Raw genomic sequence first — 25001 nt, 5'->3', positions numbered from 1 at the left:
GTGTACACATAAGATGAAAATGGCCCTATCTCACGATGATGAAGAATCCTTTAAAAAAAATCCTGGATCCAGATGGTGATCCAGATCATCTACAAAATTTAATCACTTCTTCCTTATACCATTTTGAACATTTCCTGAAAATTTCATCAAGATCTGTTTGTTACTTTTTGAGTTATATTGTTCACAGACAAACAGACAAACCCTTGCAAAAACATAACCTCCTTGATGGAGGTTAAAATATCATTGAGGTTCGTGGTTTGTTTGCAGTAAAGCTCATAATGTCTGACTGATGACTCACACAGACCAAGTGCAAATACTGGAGTCTGATACTTAAAGGTCCCATATTACTCAACTTTTCAACAAGTTCAAATAGGTCCCAGGACAGTCAATTTTAAGTTTTATGTCTCAAAATCCAGTTATTTCCTGGACTTCAGCCACTCTTAAAATCCCCTCTCCCGAGCGCTCCTGAAAACAAGCTGTTTCTGTGGGCATAGCTCTAAATGATAATGAGCTGCCTTCACAATTTCTTTGGACGGGGGTGTGGCTTTCGCCCCCGGTAGTCATACCAGTTTGATCCAGTCTGACCCAGAAGGAGAGGCACCTGAAGAAATCCAAACTGTACCACTGCAGCAGTTCGTTTCTGAGTGGTTAGTAACTACTGCAATTACCATCAGGTAAGCTAATAAAGCTAATATTAGCAGCTTGGTGCTAACCAGAGTTATATGACCATACCGAGCGGAAAGAACAGTGTGCAGCCTGGACTGTTAGTTTTTCGAGACAGTACCATGAGGGACATCTATCAACAAACTAAACTGCAGCAGTAACACACACATTAGTGGTGACCATGGTCTTAGCATCCATAATAACAGCTGAGGGTGCGTTCGTTACACTGTAACACAACATTAGCTCCGCCTAGGGCTACCGCGACAAGTAGTCACATCCTTCCAAACAAAACATAACATTGTGTATATAAAGCTAGCTTCATGTGAAATATATGTTCATACATCTTCTCTTTAATGTCCCCTGATAATATGTACTCATGTGTGTTAACGTAGTGTAAGGAAACAAAGTTACAAACCATTACGCTAGCTGCCATGCAAAAAAACACATTCATCAGGCTATCGCGCTTAGTACAGCATATGGTAAAGCAACAAAAATTAGTAAAACTTACAGCTCCCACGTATGTAGCTGGGTCACTGACAGTTGTTACAGATCCATGCTTCAGTTTCAGGTTCTTGGTGAATCCTGCTTTGTACTGGCCCTCGTTGAGAAAGCAGTCCAAAGTGAAATGGTGAGCACACACATACGACATTTTAGGAGCTGTTGTGGGTGCATCTCCATCAAAAATAAAATTAATCCACTGCATCTTCAAAACCTCAGATGATGGAGTTAAAAAAGGCTTCTGTGCTCTTTTGTGCAGCCAACAACAGAGCAACTGCAGAGCTTAGCTTGTACCTTCGCCATGTTTATTTTACTGAAGCAGCCGAGCAGCCAAGGTGAAAAACAGGCACAGAACGGGCAGTACAAGGGGCGGGCCTGGAGATGCTACTTTTTTTACTTCTGCCCTGCATGACATCAGTCAGGGCAGATCTCAACTCTGCGTGTTTGAGCACACATATTCTGAAAGCAAGTTTTGTCTGGAGCAAGCAAGTGAAAGAGACAATAGAATTTTCTAATTTGGGGGGTGTATGTAGACAGGCTGGGGACACATATTACTGGTACAAAACCAGTCTTAAGTGAATTTCGCATAATATGGGTCTTTTAAGTAGGGCTGCACGATTATCGCAATCGCAATCGCAATGTCAGCACACGCAATTATGTAATCGCAAAAGAGGATATCGCAATCGCAATCGCAATGTCAGCACATGCAATTCAGATTTTTCTCCATGATAACCAAGCAAGCGTGTAGACTCATCATGACACAACTTTTTTTATTAAATCGCAAGCACAATCGCAATATTGTCCACCTAATCGCAAATCGCACCTTTTCCCCAAATCGTGCAGCACTACTTTTAAGTTGTCGGACCAAAATGACTAGACATAAGGCAAAAGTCTAAGTGGTGAGTGGACGTTGATGGGAAAATAAGCTTGTTGTAATGAATGAACATGTTGTTGTGTTTGTGTGAAGGTGGGGGCTCTGCTATGGATCAGTGTGAGGACAGAGAGGAGGGAGCCCCTCCCTCTAAAACCCTCCCTCTGTGTGGGGACCAGCAGAGCCAGACCAGAGCTCAGAGGTGAGACCAGGATCTCTGACTGTCCGTGACTCTTCTCCATGTCAGAGCTCAGCACTCACATCACTCTGTGTGTGTGTGTGTGTGTGTGTGTGTGTGTGTGTGTGTGTGTGTGTGTGTGTGTGTGTGTGTGTGTGTGCGTGTGTGCGTGTGTGTGTGAATGTGTGTCTGTGTCTGTGTTGAAGCCAAAAGCAGCAGCAACGACCAGACTCTCCTGGACCTGGACCCAGCTGTGTGTCCATAAAGAGTGATTGGTCTATAGGCAGACTGATTGAGTTAAAATCTGCAGAGCCTTGTGTTAATGAAAGGTGAGTGTTTCAAAGGTAACTTCCTGTTGTCATGTGTGAAACATCTGATCCTAACTGTGCTTGGTGTTTTCTCTGTGAAGGTGAACATGTTTCAGTCTTTGTGTTTCTATCAGGATCCAACAGCAGTAAACAAGACTGGAGGCAGAAAGAACTGGACTCAGCATGTCTCTTCATGTGTGCCCTGTGTTTGTAGGAGGATCCAGCAGATAGTCTATCACATGAACACTGTGTGTCACTCTGTTAGAAACACTCCATGATCTTCTGTTTGTTCCACAGAGTTCAGAGATCAGAAGCTCCCATTGGTCAGTCTGCACAGCAGCATCACACACAGCTGGATGACTCCATATTGATGGTGTGTAAATGTACAAACACAACTCCTCCTGACAATCAGAGCACACACTCATTCTGTTTGAGCTTTCTGAATAGTTTACTGATTTTTATTTATTTATTTATTGGTTTTTAAAGAGGGAACAGCACATATTAATGAACATTTTTTACAAATGAAAATATGCCAGATTATAGCCTTGGGCTAATTTCCATCTGCAGACCCCCTGGCAGGTTGATGGTAGCAAACACAAACAAGACACTGCAAACTAAATACAGAAGACAAGTAGACAGAACAGTAGACAAGTATAAAAAGAAACAGAAATATATATGTTGCACATCCTCACATCCCACAGAGTCCATCAGGCAATTAGCAAATGAAACTTCCATTGCGCCAACCTCTATAGCACTTCCCATCATTGCACAGATTTACATTACGCAGACCCAGTTCATACTGCACAAAACCCCACTGCACTGATCATTGCACCTGTCTATATTGCACAAATCCCGATTGCACTGAATATTATTGCACCAGTTTATATTGCACAAATCCCTATTGCACCAACATGAGCAACTTATAAGTCACACATGCTCACATGACTGCGTTTCTCTCAGCCACAGTTTTAGGTGTTTCTTGAATAATTGCAGACTTGGATAGTCCCTCACTGATAGGGGAAGACTGTTCCAAATCTTTGCACCCTGAACTGACAGGATGTTTTGGGAGAACGCTGTTCGTCTCAGTGGAAGTTCACAGTGTCCTCTGACCGTGGCCCGGGTCACTCGTGTAGGACCACAGATGGATTTCTGCTTGATGAACTCATTCATTGTAGGCGGGGCCAATCACACTGCAAACATCATCTCTGCCTGAATTCTCTTCACACTCAGTGTTTGACTGATTGAATGAAGCCGCACATTTCTGAGTTGCTCACACTCACAGGTCAGAGGTCAGAGGTCATGCTGGATGCTGGACTCACACAGACTCAGACTTTGTCAGCAGAGAGCAGAGTTGACAAACTGAGTCCAGTTTGAGCTTTAAACAACACAAAGACTTTGCTTCATGTTAATGACAGCTGCTGCTTTCAGCTTCATTCTAAGAAACACATCAGCTCTAAAGTCACTGCAGACTTTTTCTGGATGAAAGCACACCAGGAGATTTCTCCAACATCAGGTTCATTTCATAGAAACTTGGTTTCTAGAAGACAGGAGCATCCACAGACGAAGAGGTGGAGCAGCTTTGTGATCCAGTCTCCATGCTGGACTCTGCAGACCAGCAGGCTTTCTGTCTGTCACACATGATCTGATCTGACCTTCTACAAGTTTAACCTGACATTTTCTTCTGTTCCAGCTGCTCCAGGAGAACATCATCAGCTTTGTAAAGAGAGAGCTGAAGAAGATCCAGAGAGCTCTGAGTCCAGATTACCCAGAATGCTTTGAGAGTCAGAGGGAGGATGAGGATGAAGAGCAGAGGAGGAGCAGAGAGGCGTTCCTGAAGATCACTCTGCACATCCTGAGGAGAATGAAGCAGGAGGAGCTGGCTGACTGTCTGCAGAGCAGTAAGAGGATTTGAACACATTTAACATGATGGAAAGAGGAAATGGAGACAACATGGGAGAGGTTTACATTTCAAACTCTGCTCTGAATATAATGCTGACATTTCTATCACATTGATGAGCTGTGACAAACTGTTCACAACTGATGAGCTGAAGAGATTTTAGAGAGGAGCCAAATCAAACCCATCCTGATGTCTGAAAGTAGAAACTCCTCAGACTGATTGTAGCTTCACATCATTCATTACATTTCTGTTTTCTACTTTCAGGAACTGATGCTGCAGAGTGCAGACGTAAAGTGAAGTCTGAGCTAAAGGAGAGGTTTCAGTGTGTGTTTGAGGGGATCGCTAAAGCAGGAAAGCCAACCCTTCTGAACCAGATCTACACAGAGCTCTACATCACAGAGGGAGGGACTGGAGAGGTCAATGAGGAACATGAGGTCAGACAGATTGAAGCAGCATCCAGGACACCAGACAGAGCAGAAACAACCATCAGACAAGAAGACATCTTTAAAGGCCCACCTGGAAGACAGGAACCAATCAGAAGAGTGCTGACAAAGGGAGTGGCTGGCATCGGGAAAACTGTCTTAACACAGAAGTTCACTCTGGACTGGGCTGAAGACAAAACCAACCAGGACATCCAGTTCACATTTCCATTCACTTTCAGGGAGCTGAATGTGCTGAAGGAGAGAAAGTTCAGCTTGGTGGAACTGGTTCATCACTTCTTTCCTCGAACCAAAGAAGCAGGACTCTGCAGGTTTGAAGAGTTCCAGGTCCTGTTCATCTTTGACGGTCTGGATGAGTGTCGACTTCCTCTGGACTTCCACAACAACCAGGTCCTGACTGATGGTACAGAGTCCACTTCAGTGGATGTGCTGCTGACAAACCTCATCAGGGGAAACCTGCTTCCCTCTGCTCGCCTCTGGGTAACCACACGACCTGCAGCAGCCAATCACATCCCTCCTGAGTGTGTTGACATGGTGACAGAGGTCAGAGGGTTCAGTGACCCTCAGAAGGAGGAGTACTTCAGGAAGAGATCCAGAGATGCGGAGCAGACCAGTACAATCATCTCCCACATCAAGACCTCCAGAAGCCTCCACATCATGTGCCACATCCCGGTCTTCTGCTGGATCACTGCTACAGTTCTGGAGGATGTGCTGAAGACCAGAGAGGGGGGGCAGCTGCCCAGGACCCTGACTCAGATCTACATCCACTTCCTGGTGGTTCAGTCCAAACTGAAGAGCATCAAGTTTAATGGAGGAGCTGAGACTGATCCTCTCTGGAGTCCAGAGAGCAGGAAGATGATTGAGTCTCTGGGAAAACTGGCTTTTGAGCAGCTGCAGAAAGGAAACCTGATCTTCTATGAATCAGACCTGACCGAGTGTGGCATCGACATCAGAGCAGCCTCAGTGTACTCAGGAGTGTTCACACAGATCTTTAGAGAGGAGAGAGGACTGTACCAGGACAAGGTGTTCTGCTTCATCCATCTGAGCGTTCAGGAGTTTCTGGCTGCTCTTCATGTACATCTGACCTTCACCAAGTCTGGACTCAACCTGATTGAAGAACAACAAACAGCATCCTCTATCTCTAAAACCTTTGGAGTCAAACCTAAACTGACACGTCTCCATCAGAGTGCTGTGGACATGGCCTTACAGAGTTCAAACGGACACCTGGATTTGTTCCTGCGCTTCCTCCTGGGTCTCTCTCTGCAGACCAATCAGAGTCTCCTGAAAGGTCTGCTGACACAGACAAAAAGTGACTCACAGATCAATCAGAAAACAGTCCAGTTCATCAAGAAGAAGCTCAGTGAGGATGTGTCTGCAGAGAAAAGCATCAACCTGTTCCACTGTCTGAATGAACTGAATGATCGTTCTCTAGAGGAGCAGATCCAACAGTCTCTGAGATCAGGACGTCTCTCCACAGATCGACTGTCTCCTGCTCAGTGGTCAGCTCTGGTCTTCATCTTACTGTCCTCAGACAAAGATCTGGACCTGTTTGACCTGAAGAAATACTCTGCTTCAGAGGAGGCTCTTCTGAGGCTGCTGCCAGTGATCAAAGCCTCCAACAAAGCTGTGTAGGTGGATCAATGACAGATTAAAAACATGTCCACGAAACATTGAGTCTGTGCTAAACACCGATTCTTCTCCAGGCTGAGTGGATGTAACCTGTCAGAGAGAAGCTGTGAGGCTCTGTCCTCAGTCCTCAGCTCACAGTCCTCCAGTCTGAGAGACCTGGACCTGAGTAACAACAACCTGCAGGATTCAGGAGTGAAGCTGCTGTCAGCTGGTCTGAAGAGTCCACAATGTAAACTGGAAACTCTCAGGTCAGGCAAAAGCTAAAAGTCAAATCTTATACCGTCAGTAATACTAGCTCAGGTGGCATCAAAATTGAATGCTCTACATGACTCTTTGGTTTTCAAAATCAAATAGTCACACAAGGTCTGTGTTGGAGCCATAATTAAGTTTTGTTTTCTTCTTGGTTTCTTTTGTTTGTGGTGCAACTTTTGGTTCTGCCACTAGGTGGTGTTTGAGATTTAAAAGCCTGAGTTAATGAGCCAGGTGTGTGTGGAATGAGGACATACAGTTTTTCAACCACGCTGGTTGTAACGGAGGGTAAACGTTTTAGTTATTTGTTTAACGTGGATCATTGTTTTTTCTTTCTTTTTGGATGAACAATAAACGAGCTAAAAGGACAAAGGACAATGGTATTGGTTTTTTCAGTTTCGATTTCCGTTACTACTTTAACGTGCGTCTGAGAAGTTCTTCCCCGCACACCGGAAAATGTAGTCTTATTGGAAGACTCTACATTTAAGTTGAAAAACTGCCTTGAAAGGACTCTCTGCGAACGCCGTTCATGGGAACAGCTGACTAATTGAACGCCGTCACTGGATTTCTCTTCCGCGTGGTTCGTTTGGAGAACGGAGAAGGAGAACGGGGATCGGGGACGGCCGTCGGAGCCAGGTGATCATCGGGCTTGAAGCAGCTACCCAAGTGGATATTATTGTTGGATTACGGTGTTTCTTGTCTGTTGTGGAGCGTTTGGACAATGGGGAGCGATTACGGACTGAAGGACCATGGATAAGCGCCGGGACATCTTTTTTGCGACCACACAAGTGAACCTGAGGTATGTGTAGCGCTACAAATAAGTATGGCCATTTAAACACTGTGTGCACACGTAACAAATCCAATGCATTGGTTTAACGGGTATATCAATAAACTATGATCTTGTGTTCTTACGTGAAAAGTATGTGGTGAAATAAGTGTTTCTAATTTTGCCGATTATGGATGGTGACACAGAAATGCAAACCGAGGGTGCTAATGTTGATCAGTCCGCTGCGGTGGACGTGCAGCTTAGTGGAAGCGCTGCCGGTGTTAATACTGAAACACAATCTGTCATTAAACGTCCCATTAGATTAACACAAAAAGCATTGCTAGAAAAATTAGAAACGCTGCAAAAATTGAGAAAAAATAAACTGAATAAAGCATCAAGTTTAAAAACAGCTATTGCAGAGCTAATGCAAGAAAGAAAAAATGAAACAGAGGTGCACTGTGCTTTTGACAAATACAAAACTTTGTGTCACGAAGCAAATGAAACACACGAAGATCTGGTACAATACTTACCCCCTGCTGAGAAAGAGAAACATGACATATGGTTCAAAGCAAAGCTGCTGAATGTAAATGAATTTACTGCTGCTGTGAACAGGTGGCTCGAAAATACAGACACTTCCGAAACTGCCGAAAACGCTAAAGAAAATTGTGCCGAAAATGAAGTGAGTCCTAATGACAGTATTTCCAACGTTGCAACAAACATTTCAAGTAAAAGATCAAGCTTGAAAAGTCATGCCAGTTCGAGAAGCAGCAAGTCCTCTACAGCATCAGCACGCATCCAGGCTGAGGCAGAGAGAGCTGCACTTGAAGCTCGCGCTGCAGCATTAAAGGAGAAACACGCTCTGGAGGAACAAGCTGAGGAGCTGAGGAGGAGGAAGGAAAAGCTGGAGCTTGACACGGAAATGGCCGCTTCTAATGCTAAACTAGCAGTATTATCAGCCTCCAGTCACCAAGCTTCCTCAAAAACACACTCAGATGGAATGAAATCATATTTTGAAAAGGCTGAAAAATTACTGGACCCTTCTACCACTTTCAACACCCATACAAGGGGAGCAAGGTTAAAGGAAACATCCACCATTCTCAACCTACAGGCAAAGGAATATCTGCCCATCCCAGTGGATTCACAGCAACAACAACCATTTATGCAACAACAAAACAAAAGACACAACATTAAACTAAAGGAAGCAACATCAGACAAACCGCTTTTGGATGCTCATGAGCAATTTATCACCCCAAGTGTCAATCAGTCTCATATACCCCTGCAAATAAATGGTGAAACATCAACACTCTATAACTTACTGCAGAGACAAAATGAAATATCAGCATTGCTGATTCAACAGCAAACTTCTCATCTGCTGCCACCAAGAGAAATTCCATCATTTGATGGGGATCCCCTCCAGTACAGAACATTTATCAGAGCTTTTGAACACTGTGTGGAAAGGAACGCTAGCAGCAAAGGGGACTGCTTATATTTTTTGGACAAATACACAAGAGGTCAACCCAAGGATTTGGTGCGTAGCTGTCAGCATATGGCTCCTGATAGAGGCTACATTATGGCTAAACATTTGCTAGAGGAGCATTTTGGAAATGAACACAAAATCACAGCAGCATACCTGGAGAAGGTCCTCAACTGGCCCGCAGTAAAATCAGAGGATGTCAAATCCCTTCAAGCTTTTGCTTTATTTCTCCGGGAATGTTGTAATGCAATGGAGGATGTGCAGTACATGAGAGAGCTGGATATGCCAGCCAATATGAGAGCAGTGATCTTGAAGCTTCCATACAAGCTAAGAGAAAGATGGAGAGTTACTGCGTGTGAAATAATGGAAAGATTCAACCGCAGGGCACACTTTCTTGACATTGTCACTTTTATAGAACATCAAGTTAAAATTGTATCCGACCCAGTATTTGGAGACATTCAAAATACACAACCTATAACAACAAGCAAAAATGTGATCAGGACAAAATCACAGTTAAAGCCAAGGTTCAAAGGAGACAGTTTTGCAACCACGGTCTCTACCATGAAACCACCTGCAGTAAAAGAGAACATGAAGTTTCCCCAGGTCCAGCTGCAAAGTAGTTCATCTGCAAAGTCAAGTGGAATGTGTATATGCTGCTCTAAAGGTCACACACTGGAACATTGTCCACAATTGGAGGAGAAGTCACACAGGGACAAGATAAACTTTCTAAAGGAGAAAGAAGTCTGCTTTGGCTGCCTTAGCATTGGGCATATGAGCAAAGATTGCGACAAGCGCTTGATTTGTAAAGTGTGCAGCCAAAACCATCCCAGCATTCTCCATATTCCACAAAGAGCAGGTACAAACAACACAGACTCTAAACGACCCAAGGAACCATCTGTAGGCGGCACACTGGTCTCTCTGCAAACATGTGGTCATACAGGGGCCGGAAATGGTGATGGAATTCTGTCCATCCTTCCAGTTCAGGTTAAGTCTGTCAAAGGAAATAAAGTCATACAAACATATGCATTCCTGGATCCAGGTAGTACAGCCACATTCTGTACTGAAAACCTGATGAGGAAACTAAATATGAATGGAAGGAAAACTCAAATCAGTCTACAAACCATGGGCCCAAGATCATCAGTTTCCAGCTACAGATTGGCAGGTTTGGAGATTTCAAGTCTCACTGAACCCCCTTTCTATGCATTACCAGAGGTCTATACCCAGAAGAGGATGCCTGTAAGCACAGAGAACATGATCACAGAAGAGGAATTGGCTAAGTGGCCATATTTGGATGGTGTTGAAATCCCTCGTATCCAAGCAAACGTGGAGCTACTGATAGGCACCAATGCCTCCAAACTGCTTGAACCTTGGGAAGTAATCAACAGCCATGGAAATGGACCATACGCTATTAAAACCCTATTAGGGTGGGTTATTAATGGCCCTCTTCAAGGATGCAGTGACAAGAGGTTTGAAAGTGACCACCCCACTGCTACTGTCAACAGGATTTCCATGGAAAGGCTGGAAGTTCTACTGAATAACCAGTACAATCATGATTTTAATGAGCATTCATCAGGTTACAAAGAGGAGATGTCGAGGGATGAAGTCAAGTTCATGAACATCATGAAAGGTTCAGTGGAGCTTCAAAATGAACACTACAGTCTGAAACTTCCCTTTAAAGAGGAAGAAGTCTCTCTGCCAAACAATTACAGCATCGCCAAGCAACGCATTCTAGGATTGAAAAGGAGGTTCAAGAAAGATGAGAAATTCCACCAGGAATACACCAGCTTTCTCTGTGATGTCATCAAAGAGGGATATGCTGAACGTGTACCTGAGCATCAACTGGAACGGTCCGACGGAAAGGTATGGTACATTCCACATCACGGAGTGTACCATCCCAAAAAAGGTAATCTTCGTGTTGTATTTGATTGTGGAGCTGAGTTCAGAGGGAAATCTCTAAATGGTCAACTGCTACAGGGTCCATACCTCACCAGTTCTCTGTTGGGAGTCCTCACAAGATTCAGGCAGGAGCCTGTGGCCGTAATGGCTGACATTAAGTCAATGTTTCATCAGGTCAAAGTGGCTCAGGATGACAGAGATTTTCTGCGTTTCTTGTGGTGGCCGGAAGGTGATGTTCATCGCGAGCTGGTGGAATACAGAATGACTGTACATCTTTTCGGGGCTGTGTCGTCACCTAGCTGTGCATGCTACGCTCTACGAAAGACTGCAGAGGACAACCAGGACAGTTTCTCTGCTGAAGTCATTGATACAGTCAATCAGAACTTTTACATGGACGATTGCCTCAAAAGTTTGCCGTCTGTGGAAGATGCCATCAGAATGGTCAAAGATTTGACAGCTGTTTGTCATAAGGGAGGCTTTCATTTGACAAAGTGGATTAGCAACAGTCGTGGCGTGCTGCTATCCATTCCAGAAGAGCAAAGAGCAAAACTTCTACATGAGCTCGATTTGGACAGAGACCAACTTCCAGTTGAGAGAGCCCTTGGCCTTCATTGGTGTGTTGAGACAGACTCTTTTAAATTCAAGATAGTGCTCAAAGAACAGCCTCACACCAGACGTGGGATTCTGTCCGTGGTCAGTTCAGTCTATGATCCTTTGGGATTTCTAGCACCACTTACACTTCCAGCCAAGCTCATACTGCAGGATCTGTGTAGAAAGGGCATTGGATGGGACGATCAAATACCCTCCGCTCTCCAACAGCGGTGGATCAAATGGTTAGGAGATCTGGAGAGAATGACGACATTCAAAATTGACAGAGGCCTCAAACCACCAGATTTTGGACAGCCTATTCATGCTCAACTACATCATTTTTCAGATGCCAGTGAAACTGGATATGGCACTGTTACCTATCTCAGGATGCAAAACAACAACAACAGTTTTCATGTGTCTTTCATACTCGGCAAAGCCAGAGTGGCACCACTGAAACATGTGACAATTCCTCGCCTAGAGCTTACAGCTGCTGTTCTTGCTGTCCGTGTGGACACATTGTTAAAGGCAGAGTTACAGCTTCCACTTCAGAATTCATGCTTCTGGACTGATAGTACTTCAGTTCTGAAGTACATCAGAAATGAGGACAGGAGATTTCAAACCTTTGTGGCAAACAGAATATCTACCATTCGAGAGGCAACAGATGTCTCACAATGGAGGTATGTTCATACCACTCAGAATCCTGCAGATGAAGCCTCAAGAGGATTGACAGTGGATCGCTTCTTGGTGAACCAACGATGGATTGAAGGCCCTGAATTTCTGAGAAAAACAGAAGAGGCTTGGCCTGCAAACGGCTTTAATTTTGACATTGCTGCTGATGACCCGGAGGTAAAAAGGGATCTCATGGTTAATGCAGCAGTTGTGGGGAACTCACCAGGTATTCATCAGCTGATAACTTACTTTTCTGATTGGCGAAGGTTGAAAAGGTCAGTTGCATGGATCCTGAAAATAAGGAAGGCTCTATTGGAGAGGAGTCAAAAAAGAAAACAGCTGAGTCAAAAGGAGGCAGACATCAATGGAAACAAAATGCACGAGGAAATGCAAAAGCTTAAAGTGGCATATAAAGGGCAGAGATTGACTCCAGATGATCTTTTGGAGGCAGAAATCAACATCATTCGCTTCGCTCAACAGCAAAGATTCCCTAAAGAGTTTGCTGCACTATCATCTGGCAAATCTGGGGTACAAAAGGAAAGTACCATTTACAAACTGGACCCCACTTTGGATGATGGATTGCTCCGAGTTGGAGGAAGATTGAGCAAGGCTGCCATGCCGGAGGAGACGAAACATCCACTTATCCTCTCCAAAGACCAGCATGTATCTTCCCTTTTACTGAAACACATACATGAACAGCTGGGTCATGCTGGAAGGAACCATATTCTCTCCAAACTGCGGAGCAAGTATTGGATCACCAGTGCTAATGCAGCAGCCAGAAAGATCCTGTCCAATTGTGGTTTCTGTAAACGCCATAAAGGGAAGTTGGGTGAGCAGAAAATGGCAGATCTGCCCATAGAAAGGATCGTTCCAGACCTTCCACCATTCACCAATGTTGGTGTTGATTATTTTGGACCAATTGAGGTCAAAAGAGGTCGCAAACTGGAGAAGCGCTACGGCGTCATCTTTACATGTATGGCATGTAGAGCAGTCCATTTGGAGGTTGCATACTCATTGGATACTGATTCCTGCATAAATGCTCTGCGCAGGTTTGTCTGCAGAAGAGGTCCAGTCTCGCATCTTCGATCTGACAATGGAACTAACTTCACTGGTGCTGAAAGGGAGCTGAGAGAAGCTCTGGCTGCTTTAAATCACAGCAAAATACAAGATGCTTTTCTACAGGAAGGAACAAAGTGGAGCTTCAACCCACCAACAGCGTCTCATCACGGGGGTGTATGGGAGCGTATCATAAGGATGGTTAGACGGACTCTAACTTCAGTTCTACACCAACAAACCCTGGACGATGAAGGATTCAATACAGTTTTGTGTGAAGTCGAAGCCATTCTAAATGATCGTCCAATCACCAAGCTGTCTGGAGATCCCAATGATCTGGAAGCTCTTACACCCAACCACTTACTCACCATGAAAAGGAAACCGGTTTTCCCGCCTGGTCTATTTGAAAAGGATGATCTTTACATCAAAAGGAGGTGGAGACAGATCCAGTACATTTCTGATCTATTTTGGAAGCGCTGGATAAAAGAATACTTACCTTTGCTTCAGGAGCGTCAAAGATGGAGCAAGGAGAGGCGAAGTCTTGTACCTGGAGACATGGTGCTTATTGCAGATCCCACTGCCCCCCGCAGTTCCTGGTTACTTGGAAGAGTCCTACAGACGTATCCAGACAGGAAAGGAATGGTGCGTTCTGTACAAGTGCAAACCAAATCCAGCATATTGGACAGGCCAGTAACAAAACTCTGCCTTCTGCAAGAAGCAGCAAAATGAGCTGTGTATATAGATAAAACGTGACCTTTGACCCATTTAAAAGCCAGACTCAGAGGTTTACTTAAATGATTGTTGGCTCCAATATGTAAATATGTTCTGAATTGATTATGCCCACCTGCCATTATCAATTAGGGGCCGGTGTGTTGGAGCCATAATTAAGTTTTGTTTTCTTCTTGGTTTCTTTTGTTTGTGGTGCAACTTTTGGTTCTGCCACTAGGTGGTGTTTGAGATTTAAAAGCCTGAGTTAATGAGCCAGGTGTGTGTGGAATGAGGACATACAGTTTTTCAACCACGCTGGTTGTAACGGAGGGTAAACGTTTTAGTTATTTGTTTAACGTGGATCATTGTTTTTTCTTTCTTTTTGGATGAACAATAAACGAGCTAAAAGGACAAAGGACAATGGTATTGGTTTTTTCAGTTTCGATTTCCGTTACTACTTTAACGTGCGTCTGAGAAGTTCTTCCCCGCACACCGGAAAATGTAGTCTTATTGGAAGACTCTACAGTCTGAGCTTGCAAACAAATAAAAAGTGGAATAATGCAGCCTGATAAAAGTCACTTTTAGACAGGTACAAATAGAAAATAATCAGAAACTATCTTTTTAAAGCTGCATGTCTTTCATTTAATTAAAAAACATTCATAAAAAATAACCAGCTGATCTGACCAATGTTTCCATGTCTTTTCAGGTTTTCTGGATGTAACCTGTCAGAGAGAAGCTGTGAAGCTCTGTCCTCAGTCCTCAGCTCACAGTCCTCCAGTCTGAGAGACCTGGACCTGAGTAACAACGACCTGCAGGATTCAGGAGTGAAGCTGCTGTCAGCTGGTCTGAAGAGTCCACAATATAAACTGGAAACTCTCAGGTCAGGTTTCAGGTTAGATGATTGAAAGTGGTCCAAACTGAATAACTTTTATTCACTGTCTGATTTTATTCTCTAACCTCAGTCTGTCAGGATGTCTGATCACAGAGAGAGGCTGTGCTTCCCTGGCCTCAGCTCTGAGCTCCAACCCCTCCCACCTGAGAGACCTGGACCTGAGCTACAATCATCCAGAAGACACAGGAGTGAAGCTGCTGTCTGCTGGACTGAAGAGTCCACAATGTAAACTGGAAACTCTCAGGTCAGGCAAAAGCTGAAAGTCCAATCTTAAACCATCAGTTGCAATAGGTCAGGTGACATCAAAACTGAGTGCTCTACATGTTTCCAAGGTTTCCCAAATCAATAGTAACAAGAGGTCTGAGCTTCAACACATAGAAAACATGTAATAATGCAGCCTGATAAAAGTCACTTTTAGACAGGTACAAATAGAAAATAATCAGAAACTATTTTTAAAAGCTGCATGTCTTTCATTTAATTAAAAAACATTCATAAAAAATAACCAGCTGATCTGACCAATGCTTCCATGTCTTTTCAGGTTTTCTGGATGTAACCTGTCAGGGAGAAGCTGTGAAGCTCTGTCCTCAGTCCTCAGCTCACAGTCCTCCAGTCTGAGAGACCTGGACCTGAGTAACAACGACCTGAAGGATTCAGGAGTGGAGCTGCTGTCAGCTGGTCTGAAGAGTCCACAATGTAAACTGGAAACTCTCAGGTCAGGTTTCAGGTTACATTAATGAAAGTGGTTCAAACTTGTACACCTTTACTTACTGTCTGATTTTATTCTCTAACCTTAGTACGTCCGGATGTCTGATCACAGAGCGAGGCTGTGCTTCCCTGGCCTCAGCTCTGAGCTCCAACCCCTCCCACCTGAGAGAGCTGGACCTGAGCTTTAATCATCCAGGAGACTCAGGAGTGAAGCTGCTGTCTGCTGGACTGGAGGATCCACTCTGCAGACTGGACTCACTGAGGTATAACCAGACAACAAGAGCTCAAAGACTGAATGTACAAATACATCGCATTTCACAACAAAGAGATCTGGTTTGGTTACTACAGTTATTATGTTCAGAGAGAATTCCAACTGAAGCAGCTTTTCTGTCAGCATCCAGAGTAAAGGTTGTGAATTTAAATAGATGAGGACTCTCATAAATGTTGACACCATACGTCTCTGTAAAATGTTCTCTGATGTTTCATTTGTTGTTGTGAAAAATGACCCCATGTAACACACTCTGCTGTGTGTTGACTCCAGCATCACTTCACTTCTCTGATGGTTCACTTCTCTACAGAAAAAGTCCCATCTGACTGATCATCCACTGATGTTGTTAGTGAACATGAAGAAGGCAGTTGTTACATGGTCAGAGCATCAGAGTGATTGAAAACATGGAGAAACACACTGACCAACTGACAAACTGACACTGACTTTAGGAGACAGTGTGGTCTGATAAAATGAATCTGATCAAAAATAATAGAAACTCATTTTTCCTCCTGACACATAAAAAGAGCGGACTACTTTAAAGAGACAGAACAAAGGGAGGGCAGGAATTGGTCTTACTCATTTCAGAGAGGACATGAGAAGCAGAACATGGACTTTATGGATCCAAAGAGCAACAGGCAGCTTTTGCTTTTTGACTCTTTCTGTTCTTCTTTTCCTCCCAGGATCTCCACACTGTCAGAAAAAGAGACAGAGTGATGGAGACAGTTGGTTCAGAGGAGTTTCAGCCTGTTTCTCTGTCACAGGGACAAACTGAGGATCACTGCTTCATGTTGAGCAGCAGTTAGGACTCATGTTGGACAGAAAATCACTCTGACTGTGTTTCTTCCTCCAGGGTGGACCATGGTGGACAGCAGAGGTTAAAACCTGGTCTGAAGAAGTGTAAGTGTGGAATCAGTTTGACTCCTGATGAGCAAACAGCAGACTGTCAGCTAACAAAGAATGAAGCCTTCAGGTGTGTCTGATGATAAACTGCTGCTGTGTCTTTTTCTCTCCATCAGATTTCTGTGAACTCACTCTGGACTCAAACACAGCTTACAGAGAGCTCAGACTGTCTGAAAACAACAGGAAGGTGACACGTGTGTATAAGGATCAGTCATATCCTGATCATCCAGACAGATTTGACGTCTGGCCTCAGCTGCTGTGTAGAGATGGTCTGACTGGTCGCTGTTACTGGGAGGTCGAGTGGAGAGCAGGGGTTGATATATCAGTGAGTTACAGAGGAATCAACAGGAAAGGAAAAAGTATGAATTGTGTGTTTGGGTTTAATGATCAGTCCTGGAGTCTGATCTGCTCTGATGAAGGTTACTCTGTCCGTCACAATAACAGAGAAACAGTCCTCCCTCTGTCCTTGTCCTCTGACTCTGACAGAGTAGCAGTGTATGTGGACTGTCCTGCTGGCACTCTGTCCTTCTACAGAGTCTCCTCTGACACACTGATCCACCTCCACACCTTCAAGACCATCTTCACTGAACCTCTCTATCCTGGGTTTGGATTCAGGTATTCTGGTTCCTCAGTGAGTCTGTGTTGAGTGTAGGAGGGAGAGTCTCCTCCTCTCTACACAAACACAAAGAGCTGCTGAAGAACAGTTAAGCCTCTGCTCTCACACAAACTTCATCTGATTCTTTGACTCTTTCTATCCCGTCACATCAGTCTGAATGTCTGTGATCAAAGAGCAGGACTCAGTGGAAAACTGGCTCACTGAACTGGACTTATTTACATCTCTATAGTGAAAAAATCCAGCCTCAGTCAGACTGTTTTTCTTCAATGTGTTGATGAGAAAGTTTGTCAGAGATGTCTTAGTCCGATTCATGAAACTTCTTCACCTGCAGAGTTGTTCTCACCTGTGTTTAAACTGATGAATGCCTTGTCCTCATGAGACTGAGACAAAAAGAGCTGGAGCTGAATGAACGGCTCTCACTGGGTGATTTGAAGCTGATGGAGAACAATCTAGAAGCAGAGACATGGGGCTGCAGGTCCTCTGCTGGATGATCTTATGTTCCTGGTTGATTTGGACAAACACTTCCTGTTTGATTCTGTTATGTGATGTGTTCTCACTTCCCTTCACTGATTAGACCTAATGTAACAGCCGCATCCGACCGAGCAGCAGGTTGTGTGGCCAGAGCCAGTTACCTTGGCAACTCATCACAACGAGAGATATTAAATAGTGCACTCAGTCGCTTCTTGAGAAAAACTTAAGATTTTGACCACAAAAACAACAATAACGTATTTATAATAAACTCTATTTTTATATTTTTTGTAAGTAACCATGGTATAAGGGGGTCCATTATCAGAAATTATTGGACTTCGCAGAAGAAAACGTCAGTTCACGCCTCCGCGTTGTCCATTGATTTCTGGTAATGAACACCTCATCTGACATTATCCCTTACATAAAACACAGGAACAAAAATCACTGAATGGCATGACATTGCTAAACAGGGACTCACCCAGTGAAGGACTGGAGCTGTGCCCCTGCACCTCACACTGACCTTAAATAGTTTTGATACCGGACACTTCACCTTAGTGTTTGGGTCTGACAGGCAGCACAAGATGCTCTTCAAGTTGCTTCACACTGCTGTGGAAAGAAATGGATACTGGGTGGCCTATTATGTCTCCCTCCATAGGACCTTGGCTGCCTCTGGGAAAAGGAGTAAGTCAGCCGCAGTTGGATCCTGGTTATTTTCGGGTTCATCATGCACAGAGTCCTCCATGCTTATGGCTGGCAGTGCATCTAAGCAGAACTGTTTTTTCAAAGCACCACCAGTCCTGTAAAAAAAAGCCATTACAATGTTTTCTAAAACTGATTATAAAAACACAGTAAATGGGCTGTAATTGAAGCTAGAGGTCAATAAACCTACCAGGTACAAACAAGAGGCATGTAGTCTTCATTATCCCTGTCCTTATAGTCTGTGTCAACCTCCTTCGTATCGTCTTCCTCCAAAGAGGACACAGATTGTGTTTCCATGCCAGGATGCCACGTTTCATCATCCCAGTCGAGTCGAGAGACAGGTAAACACACTTGGTAAGTACAACTGACTAGAAAGGTTATTTTTTCAGACAAAAACAAAGAGTTATAAAAAAAACAATGATCCTCGTAGTTCACACATAAATACATAAGTCATCTGCATTGATGTTTGCTTCATTGTTTGGCCCCAGTAAAGACATACTGGAAAGAAAAAACAAACAAACAAAAGATGTATGACATCAGACAAATGAAGAGCAAGAATAAAGAGTGTTTATATTTTCAACCTGAGAAACATTTGAACACAGTATGTCAATAAACTTTGAAAAACCTTTCATCCAACTGTTGAACAGTCGCCTCTGGAGCACTGCTGCTGTCCAACTCCACTACTTCAGCTGGAGAGAAACTCTCATCTCTGTAAAATTGACAAGAAGTTTAAGACAAACTTTTTAAATTCTTTTCATGACCACTCCACAAACAACAGTTTATCAACAATACTTGATGCTGCTGTCACACACTGATGATGATTGATCTCAAATAGCAGGCTGCATGTCCGGTTGAAAAAAGAGAGCTGGTTTCTTAGGTTCAGCAGAAGAAGAAGAAGATCTTTGTGTGAATGTACTCTATCTTCCTTTTTTTAAACTTTGCCCACAGATTACCATCAATATGATACTGTGTGTATGACTCAGTTTATACAGCATTACTTTACTGTATCTCACTGCAAACAATCGTCAAGTGGTCAAGGTAATGTTTTTGTTCATTTAGCTCTATCCAAGGCTAAAACTCAGTGGTCAGGAGGAGACTCCAAACAAACGTTTGAAACAGCTGGGGGTAGCGTGTGGAGGTCGATGTATCTTTCTCAAAGCTATGAAAAGACGCAGGAGACAATGTTAAAGGCTTTGTAAAGAATCTAATTTTTGTTGATGATCAACAACTGGAGGGCTTCCAGCTAAAAGACGGTACAGAAGGTCTATGTAAACACAGTGACACTAGCATTAGCCGTTTGTATTGCTGGCTACCTGATGTATGAATAAAATAAAGACGATAAAGTCAGATCACATGATTACCTGTCCAGCAGAAACTCGGCAGCATTGGCTTCGCTCTTGAACCCCTTCAAGTCCTTCAGCTCTTGCCATTGTGAAAATGCAGCTTCAATGTTTACACTAGTTTTGCCCTCTCAGCATCCAACGCTTTTTATTCGTCGCCTTCTCTTTATTCTCGTCCATCTTCCTCCTCTTGCTCTGCATAGCAAAATGGAAGAAGTGGCGCTAAGAACTCTGGCTCCTTTTTCTCTGCCACTGTTCCTGAACAGAGACTGAGTAGTGTCGAAAGACTGAATGGCGTCTGGCTGTTGTGTTCAACTCACTCAGTGACTGATAACGATCACGCGCGGCATCACACCTCTTCGTGGTTCTCATCCAATCATTCATTTGGGAACAAAATGTAAGATAGAGTACTTACCGCTGCCCAGTTGCTGATACAGACCACAGACTTTTCTCATCACTGTGTCAGTGCACTATGTGTATGACTTGCTATCAGTGTATAGATTACTTTTTAACAGTAATTAACAAAACTGCTTAAAAAAATATGACGTACCCTACCTTTAAGGTTCTGGAATGTGACAAATGTCAGCCGCTTGGCAAACTCTTGGCAACCTCAGAGCCACTACAGTACATGTCTTGGCCAGGACTCTCTTGTAAAAGAGATTTTTAATCTCAGCGAGACTTTTTCCTGGTTAAATAAAGATAAATAAATAATAAACATTAAAGTACAGCAGCAGAGCACGAGGTGCCAGGTATCCTGGAGTAAGTGTAACAAAGCATCAATTTATCCCTCTTTAAATAACAACAAAGATTTAAATATACTGAGCAGGAATTCATTTGGTTCTGGCAGTAGTATGCTACCCAAGTCTAATAAAAGAACATAAAATAGTTTATGGACAGGAACACATCTTTCTATCACAACAGTGTGTTCTTTAAATGTAATACATTTTCTTTATTTTTAATGACCCAAACACTCACCAGAGTTCAGAAACATATAATAATAAAACAACACAAAAAAACTCTCTTTCGCTTCAATATGATTGTCTGACTTTGCCTAGAAACATTATTAAAAGAAAAAATATAGTTGGAATACCACAACACAGAACCTCTTCGAAATGTCTCTTTTAAACCAGTGTTCATCAGAGGAAAAAAAAAAATTAAGTCCTACCGTTCTTGGGCAATAAACAACCAACCCTCATCTAAAATATTGTTTTAGTCAGCAAATCTAAGTCTTCTTAGTCAAAAAAAAAAAAATAATAATAATAACTCCCAGCAGAGGAAATTAAAATTTGGGTACCCAAAAGAAATACTATCTCTGTAGAAAAGTGTTTTGTGTGATACTCAAGTGCTCCTCCAGGAAAGCTGGATGGCAGATGGTGACAGTCCTGGAAATCAGCGGTCTCTACCTGGCTTTGGTCTGCCCACGCTAGCAGGGAAACAGTACAAATGTGTTGACTTGGTGTGAAAAACGGCTACTTTAGACTGGCAACAGCCCGACCACGTCCTCTCCCTTTTCAGCTATAACCAAGTGTAAAAGTTTTTAAATCTTTACATAGTTTACAATATTACACAAAGACAAAAGAAATAACTCATTAGAGTGACTCATTTACAAGCCTGTTTTAGATCTCTCTGTACTTTGAGTTAGCGGTTAGCTCGCGATTAGCATCTAGCATCAGAAATGCACATTTATCCATGCATAATTATAACTACATTAGCTACTACTTTTTACAACACAGACATAATCACACAAAATCAATGTATATGCTTACCTAGCAGGGAAACAGTACAACTGTGTTAACTTGGTGTGAAAAACAGCTAATACATTGTGGCAACCGGTCAGCCACGTCCTCCGCCTTTTCAGCTATAACCCGAGGGTATCTCACAAACTCCCCTGCTCTGAAATCGCCGCTCTACAGCCGTAAAGCGGAGCTTACTGCTGTAACTCTCAAAGAGACAGCGTGCATGCTGACACTGAATAACAGGCTTGATAACCACTGGGTTACTTAAGTAGGAGAGACACCCAATTGTCAGGACGAAACAGCAGCAGGTGGGTTCCTGTACAAAGCGAGAGGCTGACGTGGGGAACTCCCCCCGGAGGGAACCGGCGAGTGGATGGTGCTGACATTGGCTGTGAGGGGAAGCAACGTGGGATGACAGAGTGGGGGTAATTTTGATGCACCTCTCTCTTGAGTGAAGTACCCTCACAGGACCTTTTAAATGTCTAACTGGTGCACTGTTTTAATTAGGACGAGGGACTTTTTGAGCACCACATCCTGATTTTATTCTTTTATTTCTGAGGCTTTTAAGGGGTTTAAGGTCTTTTAGAGTGGTGTTCCTTTATGCTGGTTAGTTTTAGGATTTTACTTGGACGCTAATTTTTAGGCCCACAATCTCACACAGAGCCACAGTATGTTTTATTAGTTTATGACTCTGTCTAAAAATATATTTGTGATATGAGATTTGCTGTGGATAGAGATTTGTAGACATGGTGGACTGTGGGGGGACTGATTAGGATTTCTTTTTGAAGAGACTGGGGGAAAGATGACACCAGCAAGAAGACAGCCAAGAGCAGAGATCTTCTAAAAGACACTTTGGGGGGCTGAAAAGTTTCATTTTAGTTTCTTAATAAAACTTTCATTGTAAACTTTTATTGTAAACTTGGTGTTCTTTTGTACCTCTGCTCTCACCTGATCTAAAAGAAGCTGTATATAGAGTTATGATCCTATGGGCTCCTTTTTAACCTAGATGGCGCTGCTGGTTTTTAGAGTATTTTTAGTTTTAACCGTGCCACAAATACAATGAAATTCAAGACTATTTCTGAATCGGCACCTGGACTCCTCACTCACGTGATCTATTATTTCAATTATTCTAAAACTATTGTTAATATATTCTGTTTAATGTCAAGAGCACATTAAATTTCATAAATGTTGAACCAATTAAGGAACCTCTTTAAGTTTTTTCTAACTCATAGGCGCCGGGGAGCTTATTGGCATCAACCTCACAGACCTTTTACAGAAAGCAGCAATGGTTTTCTGTATATCCTGACAGCAGCTTATTACTTTTTCAAAATTGGTGGAAGCTTTCTTACTGTGCACTAAAAACACACAAGAAATTGGACACTATATTTGTTTGTTAGTCTAAAGACATGGGTGTCCACAAAGAATCCTGTTGGATGGGGGCAGAGAGTTTGTGAATGATGTATGTGGGTTTTTATGCGCTAATATGGATGTCGACCTCTGTCAGATGCTAGGCATCGACAGAAGCATCACAGCAGGTTATCACCCCCAGCCACACAGCCTAAATGAAAAACACAACCATAACAAAAATCAGCAAGTTAAATTCCTACACCTTTTTTGACAGAAGGTCAATGACACTTAGACTTAGCTGACACGGTTGTTTGAAGACAATGACTAAAGGCCTTTGCACACCAACGGTGACGCAAATAAACAAAATCGCGAAAAAATTTGGAGGCGTCATATTCAATCTTCGCAGCCATTCTCCTCCAATCGTCTTTGTAATCGTTGTCTTTGTAGTTTTTATGTCTTTTGTCGTAAAGAACCAGGTGCTGGGACCCCGAACGCAATCAATGTTGAATGTTTCGTAATGTGACTTGTCAACAACAAGCCTTTTGATTGGTTGGATGTGTACTCATTGCAAGCAAAACTTTGGAATAATCGGCCACAATTTCGCTCAACAAAATAACATTGCCGTGAAAGCTTGCATTAAAAAACAGTAGGTTCGAAAAAAATAAATAACGTGCAAAATATTTACATGAAAAACACGCATCTGGTGAGCTTAATGCAGTCAATCATTGTGACCAATATGCACTTTCAACATTTTTTTTTTTTTTATGCCATGCATTTTACTTGTCCGACGGCTAAAATACACTGGATGCCTCTCTGGCATCCGTTCTGTCCCATTAGCAGCTGAGAGATCAAGCTCATCTTCATTAAGGAGCTCCTCCACTGGACTCACTTCAACATCTGTAGGAATTCTCTTTGCCAGTTCAATGCAACAATTGAAACTTAAGAGCCTGTGTCCCGTAGTACGATGGTACTCACACCCCTCGTGAGGCCCGGACAAGACGTTTCTTTCCTACCTGTTTCGCAGCTTGCTGTATTTTTGCCAGTAAGAGGTGCTTTCTGGCTTTCTAGGCTGTTTAAAAAACAAGGTATTGGCATGATCTATAGGAGATGTAAGGAATTAGTGCTTTAATTTTGCCTCCATTTTACATTTTTAATGAGGAAACTACCAGAACAACAGACAACTCCCTCTGCAGTTTTCCTTTTTCAGAATGACCTTTTTACCACCAATTATTGGTCACTGTGGCTCCTTCCCCAGCCCCTGACGTAGTCCGTGCTTAGTTCTGGCCCAGCTAAGAGTTTTAGGCACCTGGAGCCAGAGCTTTGTCTGTGGAAACACAAAGAACCAGAGCTAAGTCAGGCACAGACCTGGAATCAGAACTTGAACTAGCACTAGTTCAGTGGAAAAAAATGTATCAGCCAGAGCAGAAGATGTTCAACCCACCGCATTCAGACTGTATGTTAACCACGCTGTGTAGGCGCTTTGACAGTTTTTCTAATTTTTCTTTTTGGTTCATTTGGAAACAAACAAACACAAAAAAACACAATTAATCAAAAGGTCAATAACGCCTATGTCTCACTGTGATTTGGTTTAGACTCTCAAGTTTCAAAACTGAACCAAAATTAAGAAAACTACACTTTTGAAAAATACAATTAAAAAAAAAATACAATTTTAAGTAACTTCCAGAGTACCTCTCTTGAGTTATTTTTGCTGCTCCTAAGCCCAGATAAAGGATGAGGGTCTGAATTGTGACATTATAAAATCAAGAATCGACTGAATTTCCATTAATAGCGCTAAAAATCTTAGGGTCTTGTTTCACACACACTCCTCCCTCTCATTCCTCTCTCTGACAATGCCGATAAAGACTTCAGGTCTTAACACACATTAGACCTTGTCTGAGCTGTCAAACTGCTCAGACATGTTTTAGGGAGGCAGCCCATTTCTGATGTAGCCTAAATAATTATTAGGTTGCTATTCTACTTGTGCAAATACATAGCTTCACATGCCTTAAGTTTGCTGTGAAATTGTAAAAATTATAATGAAATGCAATGATGTGCCAACTTCATTCTTATTTTCATGTCTAAGAACAGCATACATAAGAAAGGGAGATGCAGAGGGAAAAATTAAGAGCAACATTATAAAATG

General features: G+C 42.9%; 1 protein-coding gene across 1 annotated transcript; it reads left to right on the top strand.

The window, feature by feature from the left end:
- The first annotated feature begins 2142 nt into the window (after positions 1–2142).
- LOC141796397 (NLR family CARD domain-containing protein 3-like) lies at positions 2143–17298 on the top strand. Its single transcript, XM_074677482.1, has 10 exons — positions 2143–2198; positions 2417–2491; positions 2783–2891; positions 4209–4416; positions 4695–6483; positions 6559–6732; positions 15318–15491; positions 15574–15747; positions 16603–16649; positions 16769–17298. Exons 1-10 carry the CDS (start codon positions 2143–2145, stop codon positions 17296–17298), a joined length of 3336 nt encoding a protein of 1111 aa, XP_074533583.1.
- Positions 17299–25001: the final 7703 nt, after the last annotated feature.

Source organism: Halichoeres trimaculatus, unplaced genomic scaffold, assembly GCF_033239565.1.
Source record: "Halichoeres trimaculatus isolate MK-OKI-2021-1 unplaced genomic scaffold, fHalTri1.1 fHalTri1_scaffold_10, whole genome shotgun sequence".
Lineage (NCBI taxonomy): Eukaryota > Metazoa > Chordata > Actinopteri > Labriformes > Labridae > Halichoeres > Halichoeres trimaculatus.
This window is presented reverse-complemented; position numbering and strand designations above follow the sequence as displayed.